Source organism: Herpailurus yagouaroundi, unplaced genomic scaffold (genome assembly GCF_014898765.1).
Source record: "Herpailurus yagouaroundi ecotype Mexico unplaced genomic scaffold, PumYag 190, whole genome shotgun sequence".
In the NCBI taxonomy this organism is placed as follows: Eukaryota; Metazoa; Chordata; class Mammalia; order Carnivora; family Felidae; genus Herpailurus; species Herpailurus yagouaroundi.
In genome coordinates, this window is record NW_024412421.1 from 33,858,600 (window position 1) to 33,882,220 (window position 23,621).

A 23,621-nucleotide genomic window follows, 5' to 3' on the forward strand; every position below is an offset into this window, starting at 1 on the left:
ACGAACAGGTAACTTATACGCACCAATCAACAGGGAAGTGTAATACAGAAAGCAGAAATTCAGACAACAAGGAAACAAACGGACGGGAAAGCAATTAGACTGGGAAATTTCAAACTCTTCATTATCTTCCTACGTGAGATCAGTGAGTCAAAAGTAAGAACGTGAACAATGTCACTAGAAAGTTAGAATGAACAGATAGTGGACTGATTTGCCAAGAAGAGTGCAGCTCCCCAATACCCTTTCAAAGAATACACCAACTTTTCGGGCGCCACTGAAATATTTACGAAAGATTGCATGCAACCCAGGCACCAAGTCCCAACAAATTGAGAGAATTAGCAGACGTGTGTGCGGGCTGATCCCAACACAACACAAACAGAAATTAAACTTAAGCCTAAGGGTACCCATTCAGCTGCTTCCAGTCCCATGGCTTTAACTGCTTTCTCTGTGGTCCACTCCACTTTTTGTTTTCATCCCAGTAGGTCCGGGTGTTCCACAATACCCTCCACCCAGAGTTTCCTTCATGAAGGCTCTGGGTGTTCTTAAACTGGACCCACAAATTCTAGCCTGGGCATCTCCGAACAGAGGCCACCGTGACGGGATCCAAGAGGTCGAGCTTTAAGGGAAAGGCACCTGGCCAACACATCACTCCCTGTTCACGGAGGCTGCCCCGCCTGGAGAAACCACGCCTGATCGACACTCTTGGGAGAGCATCAGATTCTATGCCAACAAGACATTCTTCCTCCCTGGATCCAATACTGTCTCAAAATCTCAGAATGCCAGTTAGAAAGAACCTCAGAAATAATTAAGCTGAGTTCCCATGTATCTTTTATATTAATAATAAAATTTACTGAGGACCTACTATGTCAGGGACTGGAGAGTATTGTTAGGCACTCTACAAGTGCAAACAGCAGCCCGGATCTGTACAATAGGACTGTGAGGTTGGCTCCCAAGATCTCCTCTTTGCTCCCCCAGACCCACTTTCCACCCTCCTGCCTTCTCCTTTGGATTCTCAGCCCAGAAGTCTGCATCGGTGGCTTCTGTTCTGTTTCTCTCCACTTTCTGCTCACACCTTTGTAAACAGGCTGTGTATCAAACTCTCCCCAAATTACTCAGTTTGAATGTGCCAGCCGTTTCCTGGTGGGACCCTGACTCAAAGGGAGGTAGTGCCGTCCCCATTTCGTGGATGAGCAACCTGAGGTGGAGAGAGCTGAAGTTGCCCAAGGCCATGCATTTGGAAGGAACAATCCTGGGATTTCACATCTGTACTGACTCGCGCCACAATTTTGCTCTATTATTCCTAGGCCTTTGTTGACATTGGTGGAGACAGGCAGGCATGACGCTGGTGGTCTCTTCTATTTCGGTCGGGAGAAAAGAGATGGGAGAAACAAGAAAGGCCACCAGAGCTGCCCCTCAGGTTGAATGGGGCTGAGGTAGGCACCCTTCTGGGAGCAGGTGGGGCAGGTGGCATGTATTTGCTCAAAAAGGGCAGCACCATTTAACGGAAGAACGTACGTGTCGCACTCCAGAGTTCTTACATTTAAGAAGCCTACTCTATAGACGAGGAAACTGAGGCACAGAGGAGAGGCACAGCCTTCCCCGAAGCTACCTCCCTACTAAGTGGTGGGTCTTGTTATGGATTCCAGTCCCACGTGAAGCCAAAGCCCTTACACTTTCAATAGGGCCACTTGGAGGCGGCGGGGGGGGGGGGGGGGGGGGGACCATCTACCCTGCACGTTCAGTCATGTGCCCCGGGAGCCGTCTGACTCCAGCAGCTTCCGCGGGATGATGATGGCACCGCCACCAAGCCCTCCCTCCATCTCACTATGAAGGGCTCTCACGGTGGGCGTTTTACAGATCAGTCAACTAAGGCTCTGGACATCTAAGACGCCCGCCCGAGGTCCCAGGGTTAGCGAGCGCAGGAGCCCATTCTGCAGATGAGAAGAAAGGGCTCGAAGATCATCTACGACCACACAGAACCCAAAGGGGGCCCTGGGGTCCTCGAGCCCTCCTCCCCATCCCGGGACGCGCTCCCAGCGCCCTCCCTGGAGGTGAGATCTCAGGCTTCTCCTTCAATTACGGACCGGGAACCGCCACACCCCACTTGCCCTGCCGGCTCCGGACCCGGTGACGCAGGGTAAGGCGAGGTCCGGGAATCCGCACTCGCAACCGGCGTTTGCTCGCCCCCCTCCACCCCGTCCCCGGCTGCAGGTGGTTCTCCTGATCTGGAAAGACTGGGAAACGGCCCACGCCCTCCGGCGCCGCGGTTAACCCCGCGGCCGGCTCCCGGGGCGGGGCGGGGCCAGGTGCGCCCGGGGCGGCCCGCGGCGTAGCTCCGCCCCGGGGGCGGAGCCTCACCTGCGGCGGGCAGGTGGGCGGCTACCAGGTAACACGGGCCTGGCCCGGGAGGCTTGGGCGCGCGCAGCCGGCCGCGGCCACGCCAGGGACCCAGGGACGCGGGCTGGGGCGGCCGGCGGCGGCCGGGAGGCTGGGCGAGGGGCACCCCGCCTGTTCACCATGGTCGAGAGACGCTTCTCTCGGTTCCTGCAGAAGCTCGCCTTCCGGGGCGCGGGCCACCTGTACGAGCCGCTGGAGAGGAGCGAGTTGGAAATCTTGGTGAGTCTGGGCGACCCGGCGCGGGCCGTCCGCCCCGCCGCACCCCACCCTCCCCCGCGTCCCCGCCACTCGCCCTCCCCAGCCCTTGCTCTAGAAACAAGCCGTCTTCAGAGCAACGCCAGGTCGCGTTGCTACCCCGAGCCGGGCACGCGCCATTTCACCCCCCTCCCCCGCAAAACAGCCCATTTTGTGGATTTGAAAGCGAGGCAGAGGGAGCTTCAGCGGGTCCCTTAAGAGGCACCCGGCCGGCAAACGACCTAGCTGGGCACTCCAGCTAGGTTTCTCCGACTGCAGAGATTTTAAATTCCTGGGTCTCTGCACTCAGGCCGCTATATGGATTGATGGGTTGATTTTTAAGTTACTTGAATTGAAAACAAAAAAATCAAAGCGATGTAAAGAAAACAAAAACATTTGGCGAAAATGTTTTAGCAGTAAGAGTGATTAATAATAATAATAATAATAATAATAATAATAATAATGGTGAAAATGCTTCCCGCCTCTCCAGCGCGCTTTTGAAATGTACTCAGATGTGTATGTTGACTTTGCAGCCTCTAGGGGACCCTCTAGGATAAATCTACAGGATTATCAGGCGGGGAGCATGGGTGGGGGGAGACTGGGGGGGGGGCGGGTAAGGGAGGGGTTACTAGCAGCCGAAATGACAAAAGTATCCAAAAAAGCCCGTGCACTTGGTGAAGCCAGCGTGGGTGGGTTGACCCAGGAACTTTCTCCGGAGCTTTGCAAGAGTGTGAGCTTTGCGTCCTGCATGATAGGAGAGCCGAGAGCGCTGGATTCTTGCAAAAACATCCTGGGGTCGGTGCACTTTGTTTGTTTGTTTGTTTGTTTGTTTGTTTGTTTGTTTCTTCCTTTCCAGCATAATCAGTCATTTAAGAATAAAATTCCCGAAACAGTGCCCTGGGCGAGCTCAGGAGAATACAATATTGCAGTGGCCGTCTGACTGGGGAAAGGGAGCCTCACGGTTAAATTCACTTCTTCATGAAAGAGATCGCATAAAAAAGCTGGACTGAAGCTATTGGTTTTTCCTCCCAAAGAATGACAGACCACAAGTCCAAACGCTTTGCTTGTATGTTGCTTAAACGTTTGCGCATTTACAAAGTAGCGCGTTGTAAAGGAACCTCCGCCAGCATTCTGGCACCAGCGTGGGAGACCGCAGAGCCGGGTAACTAGGAGTCCTCACATAATCTCTGTCTTTCTGAAGCCACGTGTGGCTTCAGCGTGGATTGGATGGGTGTAGGGTTCGGTCATTTTGCTGAGGCCCGTTTCTCTACCCACGTGCCACGCAGTGAGTCCTGTGAAAGGAGTTGGAGGTGGGTTTGCCGACGCTGTGATTCCTTTTTCTATTTTTTCTTTCTTTCCATGCTTTGGTTTTTTTGCATCAAGCTGGGTGTTTTGCAAACACTCCTGATGTGTAGTTGGTTGTGATTAGGTTTTATAGGCTGTCCAGGTGTGGCTGGTGGCCACGTGGCCAGGTGTGAGGATGATGTAACAAACAGGTGCTGGGGGGAACTTGATCTCTGCGTCAAAGTGGACTTCCTTCCTCCAGATCTTTTCCGAGGGCGCCCCCTCCCAAGGGTGCAACAGGTCTTTAACCTGCCTGTAGGTATGTTGGGGGGCTCACCCACCTGGTTGTGGACCAGGATGTTCTCAGCAGGACCCTGAATGGCGTGTGATGGGTGACCTGGAGGTGGGGAGTGGCGGGGAGGCTGGCGACCCAGGCAGCCGGCGGCAAAGGCTGACTGAGAAACGGAGGGTCCGGTCTCTCAAGGCGCCCTGTGCAAACCCAGATTACACTAAATGTAAATGGGGGTGTGATGAGAGTGGAGGCTGGCAGGCGAGGCGGCCTGTTGACTGCCAGCTCAGCTCAGAGTCTGAAGCCTTCCTTGCTCTCACACTTACCCACCCCCTGATTTTGAACCCTTTTTTTTTTTTTTTGGCCAAGAAAAATTGAAAAAGAAGCAGAGTGTGCTCACAGCGACCATTTCCACGCGATTGTAACTGTCTTTTATGAGCACTTGTAGGCAGCGTTCTGGACGGCCGCCGAGCCTCCCAGCCACTTTGCCTTGTCACCTCACCTATGATACTAATTATCACTGAGCACTTGCTGTGCCTTCTTTCGGGTCTCTCTGCACTGAGGTCAGCTTTATTACTATGATCATAAGATAGATGATCGGTTAAGTGTCTGACTGTCGGTTTCGGCTCAGGTCATGATCTCACGGTTTTGTGGGTTCAAGCCCTGCATCGGGCTCTGTGCTGACAGTGTGGAGCCTGCTTGGAATTCTCTCTCTCCCTCTGCCCCTCTTGCACTCTCTCGTTCTCTCTGAAAATAAATAAACTTTAAAAAAATGAGATAGATGAGGACATCGAAACTCACAGGGGGGGCCAGATGCTAAGGGTTAAGGATGGAGGAGAAGACGCACACACTCCCAGCTCCCCTGGCGCCCCCTCCTGGTGGGCAGAGATGGGTACCGGGCTGCTTAACGGCGGGTGGGTAACACCCGGGAGGGAGAGGGATGCTTACTTTCCTACGAGTGACCAAGATCAGAGTGGCGTACCGGGAGAGGGACAGAGCTCACAGGGGCTCTGGGCAGAGGGGGGCGAGGTGCAGGGGTTGGTGTGAGAAGGGTGAGGTCGCAGAGGTGAACCACAAAGAGCCTCTGGGCCCTTGTGAAGAGTTTGGGCTGTATCGCCAGACAGGGAACCATTGAAGGGTTTTGAGTCAGGGCATGACGGTCGTTCATTTATTCACAGATGAGCCAAACATTAGGAGCGCAGCAGAGAAAACACGCAGTCAGGCTCGCGTTGTGACGATATCACCCTTGGGTTGCGGGGAGACAGTGCGCAGGAGGGAGTTCTGAGGCGCGCGCGCACCCACACGCATACACGTTAGTGTTTCCCAAAGTAGAACGAGAGGACTTGTTGAAGAAATGTCTTACAGCCCTCCGGTGCTCCTGACTCTGGTCTCTCGTGAGATTGCTGTGCAGTTGTTGGCTGGGGATGTGGTCTCATCTGAAGGCTCATGTTGTGGCAGGGGAAGGATTCCCTTCCAAACTCATTCTTGAGGCTGTTTATAGGCCTTGGACTTTTACTCTATGGGCCTGTCCACAGAGCTGCCTCATGGCTCAGCAGGTAGCTTGCCCACGAGTGAATGATCCAAGAGAGATTGAAAAAGCTGCCACGAAAGCCTGGAAGCCACAGGCTTTTTATAACCCAACCTTGGAAGTGACATCTTTTTTTTTACATTTTTTTTTAATGTTTATTTATTTTTGAGAGAGAAAGAGACAGAGCATGAGCAGGGGTAGGGGCAGAGGGAGACACAGCATCTGAAGCAGGCTCTAGGCTCTGAGCTGTCAGCACAGAGCCCGACGCGGGGCTTGAACTCATGATCTGTGAGATCATGACATGAGCTGAAGTCAGACGCTTAAACGACTGAGCCACCTAGGCACCCCGGAAGTGACATCTTATCACTTCTGCTGTGTTCTGTTCGTTAGAAGTGAGTCTGGGGGCCCCTAGCTGGCTCCGTCAGTAGAATATACGATTCCTGGGGTTGTGAGTTCGAGCCCCACATTGGTGGAGATTACTTAAATAAGTAAAATTAAAAATATATAAAGAATGAGTCTAGGTGTAGCCCATGCTTGAGGTGGGACAGGAGGAGGGGGTTGGATTCCATAAGGGCGTGAATCTCAAGAGGCAGGGGGTAGAGGCTGTCCACCACAGCGGTGGAAAGGTGTAGCTTCTTACACGAGATCAGTCACATAAAAACCAGAGCCGCGCCTGGGACGTAGTCTGCTCAATAGTTCTCTCTTTTTCTTACTGTTTTCATTAGTCTTGAATTCTAGTCTTGATTTAGGCCCCTTTTCAATTTTGGGTTTGATAATGCCCAGGCTGAGAATGTCCGATTACACGTATGTGTGCAAAATGGCATTTAAATCTGTCGAGAGTCTCTTTGCTAGTTTGGGATAGCCAGCCTCTTCCTTAAGCACAAGGGACAGCAAGCAGCCTATGAATGTCTGTTTTCAAGGCTGTCCCGTGGTAACCGTAGAATTGGCCCATGCGCTTGAAGGTGAGGTGAGTCTCGGCCAGTGGGGGGGCGAGAATATCCGTCGCTCTGTGTTGGCTATCATACTTGGTGCTTCTCAACCCTGGCAGGTAGCTATGCCCCCCAGACTGGATTCAGGTCAGGCTCTGCTTACAATGTGGTGACACCACTCCGTGGTTCGGTACTTCTGAGTTGACTTGTCGATACCGTCTGCTGGGTCACGACTCTGTTCTCTTGCCAGTTTTCCTCTCTCAGCCACTGAGAAACTTTCATCCCTGCGGGGTGTCATGTGACTCTTGTCACCGATGCACACGTGGGCCCTAGTGTGGCATAACAGTGCTTTGTCATCGATTGGCCCCCAATGGTCTCTTTTAAGCAGGGCGATCATTGGAACGCATCGTCAAAGTTCGAAAGTTCTTGGAAAACCGTGGGCTCTTGGGAATATGTCTGCAGATCCCATCCTAGAAACTCTGCCCCAAACCCCAATGTCTTGAGACTTGTTATTAGGGGTGGCAGACCCCACATCTCCAGAGCTCCTCGGGGGAAGGGACTAGAAGGCTCGTCGGTGGCTGTCTTCTCTCTGGGTGTATCGGTCCAAATGTCCTCTTCTTGGTAGGATACCAGTCATATTGGATGAAGGCCCATCCGAACGATTGCACTTTAATTTAATCACTTCTTTGAAGGGCCTCCCTCCGAATACAGCCGCCTTCTGAGGTACTGGGGGCTGGAACTCCAACATACGAATTTTGGAGGGACGCAGTTCAGCTCATGACACTACGTTCCTTGTAGACTCTTGAAGGGTATTGGTGGGGAGGGGCTGTGGGCCACAGTGGGAAAATATGTAATCTTCTGTTGAGGTTATAGACACTCTTGAAGTTGTACTATTAACGTCACCCACCTGCCCTCCGTCACCGGGTGGAAAATGGGTGGACTGGGTTCTTCGAGCTCCGCCATTTTCCCCTTGACCTTCCATTGGTAGGGAGGGAGAAGAGCCCACCTAAGCACTTGTTTGGCCCGCCTTGAAACTCGAGGGCTTGATGGGAAAGAAGGGCTCAGGATAGACTTGAAGCATCTGGAACAAAGGCAGATGCTCCACAGAATCATTCTTTATCTTTCAAACCCTTAAAACCAAACCACCGTGTTAATTCCATCTGGTCATTTCACCCCCTGGCCCCAGGATCCTCCTGTCTGTCTCTCCGTCAGGACTGAGCCTGGGGGTCCTTGTGGGCAGGGGGAAAGAATATTGGCCCAGGAGACCACTCTCCACCAGGAGATCTTGGTTAGGGCTTGAACTGGGACCGGAAGCCCAGAGTTCCCGCCCGGGGTCCGTTACTTACGGCAACATGAGTTTAAGCATATTCACTTCATCTCTCTGCTTTCAAATGTCCTTGCCTGCAAGTGGGGACATTTGTTGTAAGAATCGGTAAAAGTGTGGAATTCCCTTTCTGCCTTCAAGGTTCCTCGTCAGTGCGTTTCACTGGCTTTCTGTGAAGAAGATGAGATTAGGGAATGTATGCAAATCCTCAGCACACTTCTTTGCTCACGAGTATGCCCGCCTTCGGGGAATGTAGTCATTGAAAAAGGATCAGAAAATAAACGAGAAGGTTTACAACTCTTTGTACATGCCTGGTCCAAAAAGCGATAATTTTTATTAAAACCCTTTGTACAATGCTCAGTTCAAAAGGTGACAGTAATTTTGGGGGCGCCTGGGTGGCTCGGTTGGTTGAGCATCCAACTCTGGATTTTGGCTCAGGTCATGATCTTGAGTTCATGAGTTCAAGCCCCTTGTCCAGCTCCTCACTGACAGTGCAGAGCCTGCCTGGGAGTCTCTCTCTCTCTCTCTCTCTCTCTCTCTCTCTCTCTCCCTCCCTCTCTCTCTGCCCCTCCCTGCTCACACTGTCTCTTTCTCTCTCAAAATAAATAAATAGACTTTAAAAATTTACAAAAGTGATAGTAATTTTTTAAAAATATTTATTTTCGAGGGAGAGACAGAGCGTGAGGAGGGGAGGGGCAGAGAGAGAGAGGGAGACACGGAATCCGGAGCGGGCTCCAGGCTCCGAGCTGTCGGCACAGAGCCCGATGCTGGGCTCGAACTCACGAAGCCCCAAGATCATGACCTGAGCTGAGTCGGACGCTTAACTGACTGAGCCACCCAGGTGCCCCAAAGCGATAGTTCTTTTTCTGAAGAGTCTCTCACCGTCTTGCAGTCTGACTTGGGTCAAGTGCACGGCCCTGCACCCGGAGAAGTGCTCCGTGGTAGGGGCAGGAAGGACCGGGTACACAGTGCGCGGGGCCCAGCACGAAAGGACAATGTGAGGGAAACGACCAAGAATTTCAAGATGACGACAGCAGGGCATTGCCTGAAACACACGCCCTCCTGGGCGCGCCCGTGGGGCTGGCCCCGGTGGGGGTCATTGGCATGAAGTCGTGAGTGGGACGTGCTAGCAAGTTCTTGCCGTTTGGTGTCCCTCCCTTCAGCCTCCGCATAGACCATCCTTCTGGCTGTCCCCGCTTTAGTCGATTCTTCCTGTAGGGCAGCTGCTGTCCAGATGCTGTCTGGTCCCAGTGGTCTGAGTCTTTACAAGCCCGTGCGTGGTTCCGATGCTCACTTGAGCTCCTTGGACAGCTGTCCTCCTGTTTAAAAAGACTGACCCTACCGAGTGGAGTTCATGGTCTGGTGGGGTCGACAGAGAGCTATGAAATGCTTCTAGTAGTGAGTATATAATTACAAATTAAGAAAAGCCCCATGAAGGAAAGCACATGTAAGGCAGGAGCGGGACACAGCCTGTGTGTGTATGTAGGGGGTGGGGGGGAGGGTGGCGAGTGGTAGGGACTACTGCAACCTGGCTGCAACCCTAGAGACTTCCCGGGGGAGGTGGCAGCCCTTTGGCGAGCTGAGACTTGCACCCAAGCTACTACGGATTGCCCCAAGCCCAGCTGGCCTCCCTCCTCTGGTCTGGAAGGTTCCTGTTGCCCAGGTGGATTCTGCAGTTAGTTTCATTCTCCAGGGTCAGGAGTCCTCTCACTGTCCCCCTCTGTCCTTCTCTCTGCCCCTCCCTCCCCCAAACTCCAGCACCGAAATGCGAGCACGAGGAAATGCCTTCCTGGACCGTTGAATTAGGGTAATATTAGTTACTGTTTTTCACTTACCTTTTGTGAACCAAGAGCCTTACACATTTTTCTTTCCTCCCCCTTTCTCCTTTCTAAAGGATTTCTTTCCCCCCATAAACCACAATAAAAAGGTGCACATTATGAACTTCCTCCTTCTCTGGGCGCTTTTTCGCTCCTCCTCAGCGGGGGTGGGGGGGGGTGGAGGGAGGTACTCTTTGAATCTAATCAGCTGGCAGCAGTCAGAGGCGTGGCCCCTTGCTGTGCAGTCCTGAGAGGCTGCGGTCAAGAGCGCTGAAGCCCGCAGCCCAGCCCCCACCCCCCGGGGGGCCAAAATGACCCGGAGCCAACTCAGTGTTCTGTACAACGGGGTCTTGTGACGGGGTGAAGGCAATGATTCAGTATGTATAAAGCATTTAGGGCAGCCCCTGATCTCAGTAATTATTGTTTATATGCAACTACACAAGTGTCTCTTTAAAAACACAGACATAAAATCACACTGTGCACGCCGTCTGCTCCCCCCCCCCCCGCAGCCTCCCATGCAGTAGATACAGATCAAGAACGTTCTTCTTCAATGGCTGCGTAGATATGTCTATTTCACCCGCCCCCGACTGATGGGCATTTGGGTGGTTCTCCCCCCCCCTTTTCTTTTTAATTTTTAGAAGAATGTCCCAGTGAACATCTACGGCTGCACCGTGCTGTGTTGAATCCTTACAAAAATCCCTGCAGAAATCTGAGGTTTAGGAAGTGAGGCACCTTCCCCGGGGTTACACGGCCGTCCCAGGAATTCGGACCCGCGTCAGGTGTAGGGGATGCTTGAGTTCTCCTGACCTCCTCCAGCCCACGTTTCTCTTCCATAAAGTTACTGCTGTCCTCGCCGTGATTAGTAAGTGTTTCATGGAGGGTCGTGTCGAGGTTGTTTCTCATACCTTTCCACTTTGGTGTTAGCATCTGTGGGGGGTCCCTGCCCAGATCGATGACGCCTCCAAGCGGAGCTGATCTGCTAGTTCTGTCCCTCGCTCATTGATCCCTTGGTGTTCAGGCCGGAGGAAGCACTGCCCCCCTCGGCGTGCCCATTCATTCATTCATTCACTCATATTATCATGAATTCCTATTTGATAAGGGGCGCCAACATTTGTTACCATCGTTTTTAGTTTGATGTCCCGGTCTGCCCAGTAGGAGCATCTGCAGGGTGACTGCCGTGTCCTCTGGATGTTTTTTCCATCGCTCTTGGAGCCCATCCTCGTTTTCTGGCGTCACAAGAAATTCCAGGCTCATTAGGCACTTTCCCAGCCCCAGCCCTGGAAGCAGCCATTTCTCCACTCTTTTTAGTGGAAGAATGGAATTTAGAAATCAGGATCTGAGGGCAGGTGGCTCATGCCACTGGGGTGTTATGGCTGCCGAGCCCTCTCGGAGGGGTGTGTGTGTGTGTGTGTGTGTGTGTGTGTGTGTGTGTATGTACACTGAGAGATCAACATTTACTTGTATAGCTCTGTCTGTGTGTACTATATATATATACACAGAGAGAGAGAGAGATGTAGATATATTCCTATATACCCTAACCACGTGAATATATATATCTCTGTACCCTACCCTTATATATATATCCCTATATACCCTAATCTCTCTACATATATCCCTGTATACCCTGACCACATAGATATATATATATCTCCATACACTAACCCCAATCCCTATATACCCTAACCCTTTATACCCAAACCCTATATATATATCCCTCTATACCCTAATCTCTCTCTATATATCCCTCTATACCCTGACCATAAACAAATAAGTAAATAAGTCCATAGATCCCATCCAATCCCGTGAATACCCCGGGATTGGTGCCCCTCCATGTTCCCAACTCCTGACACCAGTGAGAGTGGTCGTGTCGACTTACTGTGCAATCGCCCTGCCTGCACCCAGTCTCCTCACCTTCCCGCCGCCCCCGCCTCCCGCCCCGGTTGTGTCGGCCACCGCCCGGCTTGGGGTCTCCTCATTTGGTCCCTGACTGCACTGGCCATCCTCGCAAAAGCGGCATCTCATTTTGTCCCGTCGGTCGTGCTTTGTTGTCTGGGGTGACACCACCGTCTCACACGCACCGCAAACCCTGCCTAGGCATACTTCCGGGGCCTGGAACACACATCTGAAACCCATGGCGACCTAAGGCTGGAACTGGAGAAGCCCCGCGTCAGCAGTCCCATCCAGTGCATGGGGATCATTCCCGTCTCACAGAGGAGACAAGCTCAGAGAAGTCAAGGGCCTGGCTGAGGGTTGCACAGCAGGTTGCGGGGGAAGTGGGGCCCCCCGATCAGTGAATCTCGGTGAGTCGAGTCGGGGGCCAGGCAGCGGTCCCTCCGCCCAGTTGGCTGACTTAGGGTTGTTTCCCCCTAACATCCAAGAGTACTGGGCAGGCCCCGTGGGGTTACCAGCCTCCCTTTGCTCTGTGCACCCCAGGGGGTTGCCCTCCCCACCCTCCAGCGCGTCTGCTAGGTCTCCAGGTTCCTTTCCTTTCGCTAGGAAGCCCCCTTCCCTCCTGCACGGGCTCTGCCCCTCTCAGGCTTGGTCTGCAGGCTTTTCCCCCTTCGAATCAGCAACCTATGCAGGTGACTCATGATTCAGGAGGCGACAAAAGGGAGGCTCTCTGGGAGGCCCTTGCTGCTTCCGACCTCCAGCCGCCCCGCCCCAAAGACAACCCGCCTGTTTCTATTCCCTTCCTGTCCTACCCAGGCTAGCTGCTTACTCCCAGTCTCCTGCACCTTTTCGCCTTCTCTTCTTAGTGGCACCACCCCTTGGGCAAACCGCCTGGCAGGGGCCCCTATAACTCAAGGCAGGTGTACCTAAGAGCCCGCATTTCCCTTCTGGGTGTGTTCCCCGGAGAGACGAGGGCTCACACCCGCTCAAAGATCTACACACGATGGGGCGCCTGGGTGGCGCAGTCAATTAAGCGTCCGACTTCAGCCAGGTCACGATCTCGCGGTCCGTGAGTTCGAGCCCCGCGTCGGGCTCCGGGCTGATGGCTCGGAGCCTGGAGCCTGTTTCCGATTCTGTGTCTCCCTCTCTCTCTGCCCCTCCCCCGTTCATGCTCTGTCTCTCTCTGTCCCAAAAAAATAAATAAACGTTGAAAAAAAAAAATTTAAAAAAAAAAAAAAAAGACCTACACACGATAGCATGGCTCGCGGAAGACGCTGTGTGTGAAGGCCAGACCAGACGCACCCGACATGCCCAGCCACGTGCAAATGGTTAAGTGAATTGTGGCCTGTCTGGGCCACGGAATACTTGAAATAGGACCAGCCATCTAAAGACAACGAGTGACAGTTTTGTTTTTTATTTTTTTTTTTTTATTTTTTTTTTCAACGTTTATTTATTTTTGGGACAGAGAGAGACAGAGCATGAACGGGGGAGGGGCAGAGAGAGAGGGAGACACAGAATCGGAAGCAGGCTCCAGGCTCCGAGCCATCAGCCCAGAGCCCGACGCGGGGCTCGAACTCACGCGAGATCACGCGAGATCTCGCGAGATCGTGACCTGGCTGAAGTCGGACGCTTAACCGACTGCGCCACCCAGGCGCCCCTTGTTTTTGATTTTAATCCACGTCGTAAGTGCGGGGAGAAACACGGGCGAGTCTCACCGCAGTAACATTGGGTGAGAGGGGCTAGACACAGGAGGACAGCTGTATGGTTTGTGTTCATTTACGTGGGGCTCCAAAATACAACAAATCCACGCTGGGGGAGATCGAAACGTTGCTCATCTTTTGAGGAGCTACGAACCGAGAGCGGGCACGGGGCAGCCTTCTGGCTGCTAAAGAGATTCTCCGCGGCGTCGGCACGGGGTCCCCGGGGGAACCTGTCTGCGAGAATGCATTCAGGTGCACACTCCCTAACTGTGCACCCGACTGCGTACAGGACACACTTCAATATATGTTTAATGTTGTCCATACAGGTAAATAAAAAGCTTTCACAATCTGATTTTTTTTTTTATATTTTAAATGTTTTTATTTATTTTTGAGAGAGAGAGAGAGAGAGAGACAAAGCGTGAGCGGGGGAGGGTCAGAGAGAGAGGGAGACACAGAATCCGAAGCGGGCTCTGGGCTCCGAGCTGTCAGCACAGAGCCCAACGCGGGGCTCGAACCCACAGACCGCGAGATCATGACCTGAGGCTGAAGTCAGACGCTCAGCCAACTGAGCCGTGCAGCCTCCCCTTGACCGGTCCTTTGTTAATGGACATGGGGGTTGTGCTCTCTTCGGCAGCACATATACTAATGGACATGGGGGTTGTTTCCAATAGTTCGCTTTTGTAAACACTAGTGCAGTGGGTGACTTGGAAGAGATACTATCCTGCAGTAAATAGGTCTGCAAAAGAAAGTGCTAGAATTGGTCAGCTTTAGGCTTGATGTTGCCACGTGGCCTTCCGCAAGGGCTTGCCTGCCTTCCCGAGGATGAAAACTCGCTCCCCCGGCCCCCGCAAGCCGCAGACTTCTTGAACCTGACCTCGCAGACAGGTGAAGACCGGCTGTGGCCGTTTTCAAACGCGCTCTGGTTTTCAGCGAGTTTGATTATCCTTTTACATGTCAGTTACTTATCGATCGCCTTCTTTCCACGAACTCTTAGTGTCTCTCTTCCGTCCGTTTTTGAAAACCATGGGCCGATGGTCTCTTTCCTTGTTCGTGAGTACGCGCTCCTCGTTTGCTCGGGGGGGCCATTCACCGTCAGTGTCACGAGCTGCAGGTGTCTCCCCGGTGCGGTGCTGGTCTTTAGACTTCGCGTGCGGCGCTTTCTGCAAAAGACAACCCCGTTGTTACGCGGTGAGTTTATCAAGCTTTTTTGTTCGTGGCATCTGGCTTTGTCTTGTGCTCAGAAAGTCCTTTTCCCGCTGAGATTAAAAAAGAACAAATGTAGGCCGTGATTTCTTCGGGTACGTTCGCAGTTTCTCTTTGTCCTAATTGTCCTCCCTGTTCTTTTAAAACAAAGCGGCTGGTGTCATTCGTCAGTGGAGGGCGAGGACTGGGTCTGCTCTCCCGGGGTACCAGGCCTGGTTTCCTGCACAGCGCGAGAAGTTGGGGACTGGGTGAGGGACCGACAAGGGCTCGTTTGATGAGCGGAGACAGCACGGGACCCAGGCCGGCCGCACTGGCCGTGGCACAGGGCATTTGCTCTGCCATCACCAAGGGGAAGCCTGCAGCACAATGTATTTTTACAGGGCCCCGGTGGTTCTCCAACTGTGGAGTGCCTCACTGTCCCCTCGAGGGACTGCTAACCCATGGATTGCAGGGTTCCTGCCCAGGGCTTCTGATCCGTGAGATGTGGGATGGGCCCTGAGAACCTGCCTTTCTAGTGCGTCCCAGGTGACGCTGGGCTGAGGACCCCTCGGCGAGAACCACCAGGCTGAGGCATAACCAGATAGTTCACAGATGCCTTAGGAGAGACTGTCGCGGAAGTCTTGGAAAGAAGGAAGCTTTTGCATTGAGTTGGGGTCCTTTGCCCTTCATCTCCAATGTCCCCTCCGTAATGGCCCTGCCCGATTGTTCTTGGGTTACCGTGACCCTTACGTTGTTCCTCTCCAAGTGCCTTGATCCCAATAAGGCATCCACCCACACTATGAGACTCATTTTTCTCTTTTTTAATTTATTTAGAGAGAGACAGACACAGCGTGGGTGGGGGAGGGGCACAGAGAGAATCCCAGGCAGGCTCCGCCCTGGGACCCGTGAACAGTGAGATCACGCCCGGAGCCGAAATCGAGTCGGACGCTTGACCGACTGAGCCCCCCGGGCGCCCCTACAATGAGAGTCTAGAGGAGTCAGGGCTGTGTGGTTCACTGGGCCCCTGACTTCCTCTGCGGCCCCGGCCCTCCTTCTGGAACCCTTCCGAGTCACGCTCTGTCCCTTCGAGTCCCCCAAACGCACCACGTGCTCTGCTGGGCACCTTGCCACCTGTCCTTCTTGAGCCCAGCCGGTCCCTCTCCGCTCCCTGGGAACTCGCTCCTGCCCCTGCTTCGAGGATGCTTTTACTCACGACTCCCGAGCCCCACCCCTCCTCAGAATCGCACCCCTGCCCGTCTCCTCTCTAGAGTGAGGTGTCCCCATCATGGCCCTGCCACCTGGGCCACGGGTGTCTCTCGGCCTGTTCCTTCCTGCTGTTCCCAGATTTGCAGACACCGCGTTGCATTCGCATTGCAGATAGAGAGTAATTTTTTCGCGGGCGCGTGTCTCATGCAGCAGTCGGCGAGCTCCCGATGTATATGTTCCCTTTTGCTTTCTGGGTCCCAGGCACTGCCCTTGGGGCCCTGTGTCTGGTTTCCTGTTATCACACTCCCCCCCCCCCCCGGGGAAACTTACAAGCCTCTGCTCTTAGAACCCTCACTTTCCTGAGGGGGAAACCAAGGCATGGGGGAGGTTTTGCACCAACGTGTTGAAGAAATAAAGGTCTAAGGAATGTTTAAAGAAACAGGGAAGCAATCACTCGGGTCTAACTCCCTGAGGGTTTGCGACAAACCGAGTCCCCCGGGCTGGACGGGAAGGCAGAGAAAGCCTGGCTTCTGGCTCAGGGAGGCTGGCCCGCCCTCCAGGTGCCACGCATGCACTTGCTCCGCAGCGAGCTCACGTTGTCAGCCGACTCAGCTGTCAGCGAGTGTCCTATTTGCCCCTGGTGGCTGCTTTGGAAGCCACCGCTAGGTTAAATATCCGCTCCGAGCCGTCTCTGCTTAGTGAAAACACTGAAAGTCCGAACGTTCCAGACCCTTTCCTTAGGGGGTTGGGAGGCCCCATGCCTGGCAGGCGGCTCTGTGTACTGTGGGCAAACAGTACTTCGGAGGTCACAAAGGGAGGTCACCTACTGCATGATCCTGTTTATGTGAAATATGCACAACAGGTAAATCCGTAGAGACAGAGAGCAGAGTGGTGGCAGCTGGGGGAGTGGAGGGGACTCACCGACAGTGGCCACAGGTCTCGGGGGAATGAAAAGGTCTTGGAGCTAGAAGGAGCTGGTGGCCGCATAACACGGGAGATGCAGTAAATGCCACAGAATTGTTAGAGGGTTAGTTTTAGGGGCGCCTGGGGGGCTCCGTCGGTTAAGCGTCCGACTTCAGCTCAGGTCACGATCTCGCGGTTTGTGAGTTCGAACCGCGTGTCGGGCTCTGGTGCTGACAGCTCGGAGCCTGGAGCCTGCTTCGGATCCTGTGTCTCCCTCTCTCTGACCCTCCCCTGCTCCCTCTCTCTCTCCCCCCCGCCTCTCAAAATTAAATACACATGAAAAAAAATAGTTTTATGTAATGTGAGTTTCGTCTTAATTTTAAAAAGAGAATAAAGGAGAAGGGAGAGGTGGCCCCCCACATCAGGCTTGACAGGAAGCGGGGACCAGGGGTGCCCCAGAGGACCCCTGACCTCCATCAGGATGTGCCACTCTCGAGACGAGGGGCACACGCTGGGATCCTCACCCGATGGATGTGTGTGAGCGTGTGTTCCGGAGGGAGCGGGCGGGCCACATGCGAGCGTCCCAGGGCAGAAGCCACCCACACGCGAGCAGGGCACGGGGCCCACAGGCTCAGCCCCCGGATCCAAGGGCTCCGCTTTCTGAAACGGACAACCTTGCAGTGAGACAGGCTGAGCCCTCGCTGGTGGTGTTTCGGATCCCTCGGGACATGGGAGGGGCTTGGGAAGGGCGGCGGAAGTGGGTTGAGAGTGGGAGGTGAGAAGGTGGGGGCGGTGAGTATTAACCACCCCTTCCTAAGCTTGACCGTGGCGGATGAGAGAAGAAAGTGCGGGCGTCTCCGATGGGGAGCCCAGGAGGGAGGCGGGTCTGGGCTGTACTGAACCCTTGACACGCCGCCCCTCGCCCGACTCGACGAAAGCCCCGCGACGCCCGTATCATCCCCCCATTTTGCAGACGCGGACGTTGTGATCAGGGAAGCGGCCACTTGCCCGCGGCGACACGCTGGCAGGCGGGCCCGGGCCGTGTCCTGGGCGACACCGTGATGAGGGCAAACGGAGGCTTGTGGCCGAGAGCAGGCGTCCAGTCGTCCGTCCGGTGGCGTCGAGGGCACATGCGTCTCGATTGGTGTCCTCATCTGGTCTGGGGGGACGTCAGGACAGAGTGATGCTTCTGTGTCTCACGCAGGGGTCACTCCCTCTGTGCTGCTGAGGTTTTGTGCCCCATCAGTCCTTGCGTGTCCTGTGTGTGTGGGACCCCACCCAGCCGGTGCCAGTCGCTCCCCTGTCCCCCCAGTGATGACAACCAAACACGTCTCCAGAGCTGCCCCTGGGTAACAACGCCTGCTTTAAAATACATCATGGTGGGGGCGCCTGGGGGGCTCAGTCGGTTGAGTGTCCAAGTTCGCTCACGTCATGATCTCGAGGTCTGTGAGTTCGAGCCCCGCGTCAGGCTCTGTGCTGACGGCTCGAGCCTGGAACCTGCTTCAGATTCTGGGTCTCCCCCTCTCTCTGCTCCTCTCCTCGCGCTCTGTCTCTCTCTCAAAAAGAAATAAACATTAACAATTTTTTTTTTAATAAAAAAATAAAAGTACAGTGTGGTGTTTTATCCCGAGAGCCACTGGAATCCGATGTTTCAAGCCTGGTGTGTGCGTGCGGGGCGGGTCTCCGGAAAGCTCCCGACAAGCAGGGGCGCCCGTGGAATGTGATCACTGCTGTGCTTTTTGGTCACGGCACAAGTGAGAGCAATCCCCGGAAGTGGACATGGTTGGCAGAGCGTTTCTTTCTTTCTTTCTTTTTAAAAATGTTTATTTATTTTGGCGGGGGGCGGGGAGGGGGGCAGAGAAAGAGGGAGACACAGACCCTGAAGCGGGCTCCAGGCTCTGAGCCATCAGCACAGAGCCCGATGCGGGGCTCGAACCCATGAACCGTGAGATCATGTCCTGAGCCGAAGTCAGATGCTTCACTGACTGAGCCCCCAGGGTGCCCCTTGGCAGAACATTTCTTTCTTTTTTTTTTTTTTTTCAATATATGAAATTTATTGTCAAATTGGTTTCCATACAACACCCAGTGCTCATCCTAAAAGGTGCCCTCCTCAATACCCATCACCCACCCTCCCCTCCCTCCCACCCCCCATCAACCCTCAGTTTGTTCTCAGTTTTTAAGAGTCTCTTATGCTTCGGCTCTCTCCCACGCTAACCTCTTTTTTTTTTTTTTTTCCTTCCCCTCCCCCATGGGTTTCTGTTAAGTTTCTCAGGATCCACATAAGAGTGAAAGCATATGGTATCTGTCTTTCTCTGTATGGCTTATTTCACTTAGCATCACACTCTCCAGTTCCATCCACGTTGCTACAAAAGGCCATATTTCGTTCTTTCTCATTGCCATGTAGTACTCCATTGTGTATATAAACCACAATTTCTTTATCCATTCATCAGTTGATGGACATTTAGGCTCTTTCCATAATTTGGCTATGTTGAGAGTGCTGCCAAAAACATTGGGGTCCAAGTGCCCCTATGCATCAGCACTCCTGTATCCCTTGGGTAAATTCCTAGCAGTGCTACTGCTGGGTCATAGGGTAGGTCTATTTTTAATTTTCTGAGGAACCTCCGCACTGTTTTCCAGAGCGGCTGCACCAATTTGCATTCCCACCAACAGTGCAAGAGGGTTCCCGTTTCTCCACATCCTCTCCAGCATCTATAGTCTCCTGATTTGTTCATTTTGGCTGCTCTGACTGGTGTGAGGTGATATCGGAGTGTGGTTTTGATTTGTATTTCCCTGATGAGGAGCGACGTTGAGCATCTTTTCATGTGCCTGTTGGCCATCCGGATGTCTTCTTTAGAGAAGTGTCTATTCATGTTTTCTGCCCATTTCTTCACTGGGTTATTTGTCTTTTGAGTGTGGAGTTTGGTGAGCTCTTCATAGATTTTGGATACTAGCCCTTTGTCCGATATGTCATTTGCAAATATCTTTTCCCATTCCGTTGGTTGCCTTTTAGTTTTGTTGGTGTTTCCTTTGCTGTGCAGAAGCTTTTTATCTTCATAAGGTCCCAGTAGTTCATTTCTGTTTTTAATTCCCTTGCCTTTGGGGATGTGTCGAGTAAGAGATTGCTACGGCTGAGGTCAGAGAGGTCTTTTCCTGCTTTCTCCTCTAGGGTTTTGATGGTTTCCTGTCTCACATTCAGGTCCTTTATCCATTTTGAGTTTATTTGTGTGAATGGTGTGAGAAAGTGGTCGTTTCAATCTTCTGCATGTTGCTGTCCAGTTCTCCCAGCACCATTTGTTAAAGAGACTGTCTTTTTTCCATTGGATATTCTTTCCTGCTTGTCAAAGATGAGTTGGCCATACATTTGTGGGTCTAGTTCTGGGTTTCTATTCTATCCCATTGGTCTATGTGTCTGTTTTTGTGCCAATATCATGCTGTCTTGATGGTTACAGCTTTGTAGCTGAGGCTAAAGTCTGGGATTGTGATGCCTCCTGCCTTGGTCTTCTTCTTCAAAATTACTTTGGCTATTCGGGGCCTTTTGTGGTTCCATATGAATTTTAGGATTGCTTGTTCTAGTTTCGAGAAGAATGCTGGTGCAATTTTGATTGGGATTGCCTTGAATGTGTAGATAGCTTTGGGTAGTATTGACATTTTTACAATATTTATTCTTCCAATCCGTGAGCAGGGAATGTCTTTCCATTTCTTTATATCTTCTTCAATTACCTTCATAAGCTTTCTATAGTTTTCAGCATACAGATCTTTTACATCTTTGGTTAGCTTTATCCCTAGGTATTTTATGCTTCTTGGTGCAATTGTGAATGGGATCAGTTTCTTTATTTGTCTTTCTGTTGCTTCATTGTTAGTGTATAAGAATGCAACTGATTTCTGTACATTGATTTTGTATCCTGCAACTTTGCTGAATTCATGTATCAGTTCTAGCAGACTTTTGGTGGAGTCTATCGGATTTTCCATGTATAATATCATGTCATCTGCAAAAAGCGAAAGCTTGACTTCATCTTTGCCAATTTGGATGCCTTTGATTTCCTTTTGTGGTCTGATTGCTGATGCTAGAACTTCCAGCACTATGTTAAACAACAGCGGTGAGAGTGGGCATCCCTGTCGTGTTCCTGATCTCAAGGAAAAAGCTCTCAGTTTTTCCCCGTTGAGGATGATGTTAGCTGTGGGCTTTTCATAAATGGCTTTTATGATCTTTAAGTATGTTCCTTCTATCCCGACTTTCTCAAGGGTTTTTATTAAGAAAGGGTGCTGGATTTTGTCAAAGGCCTTTTCTGCATCGATTGACAGGATCATATGGTTCTTTTCTTTTATTAATGTGATGTATCACGTTGATTGATTTGCGAATGTTGAACCAGCCCTGCAGCCCAGGAATGAATCCCACTTGATCATGGTGAATAATTCTTTTTATATGCCGTTGAATTCGATTCGCTAGTATCTTATTGAGAATTTTTGCATCCATATTCTTCAGGGATATTGGCCTGTAGTTCCCTTTTTTTTACTGGGTCTCTGTCTGGTTTAGGAATCACATAATACTGGCTTCATAGAATGAGTCTGGAAGTTTTCCTTCCCTTTCTATTTCTTGGAATAGCTTGAGAAGGATAGGTATTATCTCTGCTTTAAACGTCTGGTAGAACTCCCCTGGGAAGCCATCTGGTCCTGGACTCTTATTTGTTGGGAGATTTTTGATGAGTGATTCAATTTCTTCGCTGATGATGGGTCTGTTCAAGCTTTCTATTTCCTCCTGATTGAGTTTTGGAAGCGTGTGGGTGTTCAGGAATTTGTCCATTTCTTCCAGGTTGTCCGATTTGTTGGCATATAATTTTTCATAGTATTCCCTGATAATTGTTTGTGTCTCTGAGGGATTGGTTGTAATCATTCCGTTTTCACTCATGATTTTATCTATTTGGGTCATCTCCCTTTTCTTTTTGAGAAGCCTGGCTAGAGGTTTGTCAATTTTGTTTATTTTTTCAAGAAACCAACTCTTGGTTTCGTTGATCTGCTCTACCGTTTTTTTAGATTCTATATTGTTTATTTCTGCTCTGATCTTTATTAGTTCTCTTCTTCTGCGGGGTTTAGGCTTGGCAGAACGTTTCTAGGCAGCGAGGCACTTGGGGGGCCACGTCGGGGATGGGGGCTGGCAAGAGGGAAAAGCGGAATCCGCTCTCTTTCAGCTGAAGTAAGAGGTTGGCTGATGCCTCCTTCCTCCTTCCCGGCGCCCAACAACCTGCTTCCTGGAAAAGAAAAAGATGATTATCATGTCCCGGGGGACAGCATACTGGGAATCGCTTTGCAGAAATACCTAGCATTTTCCTGATTGAGCTCTCCTGTGCTGTCTTCCCGTGCCCTCCAGATACTTCCTCTGACTTCTATCCAGGCCTGCCTGATACCCAGAGCTCGGCTGGGCCCCCCGCTTTGCTTGGGTCATTGCAAACGACACGCAGGAACAGGCCGTGATATCACCTCTCAGCATCAGGGGCTTTCGCTACAACGTAGCACATACGTGACCGCGAATCCCAGAAGTTCAAGCTTCGGGATTCCGAACGTGTACGTTGTCACCCTTCTCTCTCCGCTTTGCGAGTTCCAATTCCGTAAAATAAGTTTGCTTAAAAACAGATGCATCAGTAACAACCGATTGCTGGAAACAACCCAAAGGTCCGTCAAGGGTAGAACGGGTAGGGGCGCCCGGGGGGCTCAGTCGGTTGAGCGTCTGACTTCGGCTCAGGTCATGGTCTCGCAGTTTGTGAGTTCGAGCCCCGCGTCGGGCTCTGTGCTGACCCCTCGGAGCCTGGATCCTCCTTCAGATTCTGTGTCTCCCTCTCTCTCTGCCCCTCCGCCACTCACACTGTGTGTCTCAAAAATGAATACACATTAAAAAATTTTTTTCTTTGAACTACAAAAACAAAAGATAAGGCGCACTTTCTCCGTGTATGTTATGCTTCGAAAATAACGCATCAGTACAAAATTGCCGCTTGCTTAACAGCAATCCTGCTTTTTTTCGCAGATTGGTGGACAATGTGAGCTGAAGGCCATCGAGAAAGAGAAAACAGTGGTGGCTCTGTCACCCAAGGAGGCGAGCAAATGCCACAGAGAGGACTTGGCCAGAGCGTTTCATGTAAGAATTGAATTTGCGTTTGATGCTGGGATGGGGAGGCTCTCAGCTTCAGAAGAAAGCCCCCCACAGCCCCGATTTAGAATTCTGGGTTGTTATGCGTTTTTCTCACCACTGCTAGAAAATGCGACTCCTGTTGAGCCGTTCTGACATCCCTCGGGGACCATTGTCATCGTCAGTCGTCTCGTCATTGGTCATTGCTGTCGGTGGAGCTGGCCCTCGTGGGGCCCTTACCCGAGGGCAGGCGCCCCCCCCAAACCTCTCTGTACTTCTCTTACTCGGAGACCCAGAGAACGCGGTCACCCGCGCGGTCCCGGAGGAGCAGGGCAGGACTTGAATCCGGGCGGTCTGACAGAGCTCAACCCCGTAACCCCCGCCTGTCCACACACATTCTCTTTTATACACTGGGGTGACGTACCGTTTTTTTCTTTTTAATTCTTAATTCCGGTAACACGCTCAACGTAAAACGTGCCATCGTTGAGTGTACCGTTTGGGACCGTTGAGCGCATTCACGCTGGGGTGCAACCAGCCTCCAGAACTTTCCGTCTTGCAAAACCGAGGCCCCGCCCCCGCGAAACATTCGCTCCACACTCCCCGCCACCCGGCCCCTGGCACCCGCCTCCTCCTTAGCACCTCTGGGAGTCTGACCCCTCTAGACGCCTCACGTAGGGATGTGGGCCGCAGCAGGTGGGGATCCCATTTTTAACTGGGGGCGGGGGTGACCCTCCATACCGCTCTCCACGGCAGGTGCAGCGTTTGACGTTTCCAAGGCGAATTTTTTTTTTTTTTTTTTTTAAAGAAGTAAACAGAAGCGTTG

At 52.2% G+C, this 23,621-nt stretch overlaps 1 protein-coding gene across 2 annotated transcripts in view; it reads left to right on the top strand.

Annotated features, from left to right (window-relative positions):
* The first annotated feature begins 2,436 nt into the window (after positions 1–2,436).
* ATP2C2 (ATPase secretory pathway Ca2+ transporting 2) overlaps positions 2,437–23,621 on the top strand; it is a 62,314-nt gene continuing 41,129 nt past the window's right edge. For both annotated transcript variants that reach the window (XM_040443237.1, XM_040443239.1), the window contains exons 1-2: positions 2,437–2,613; positions 22,697–22,807. In XM_040443237.1, coding sequence (XP_040299171.1) covers positions 2,515–2,613; positions 22,697–22,807 — 210 coding nt within the window. In that variant the 5' untranslated portion in view covers positions 2,437–2,514. The remainder of the gene's footprint in view (positions 2,614–22,696; positions 22,808–23,621) is intronic.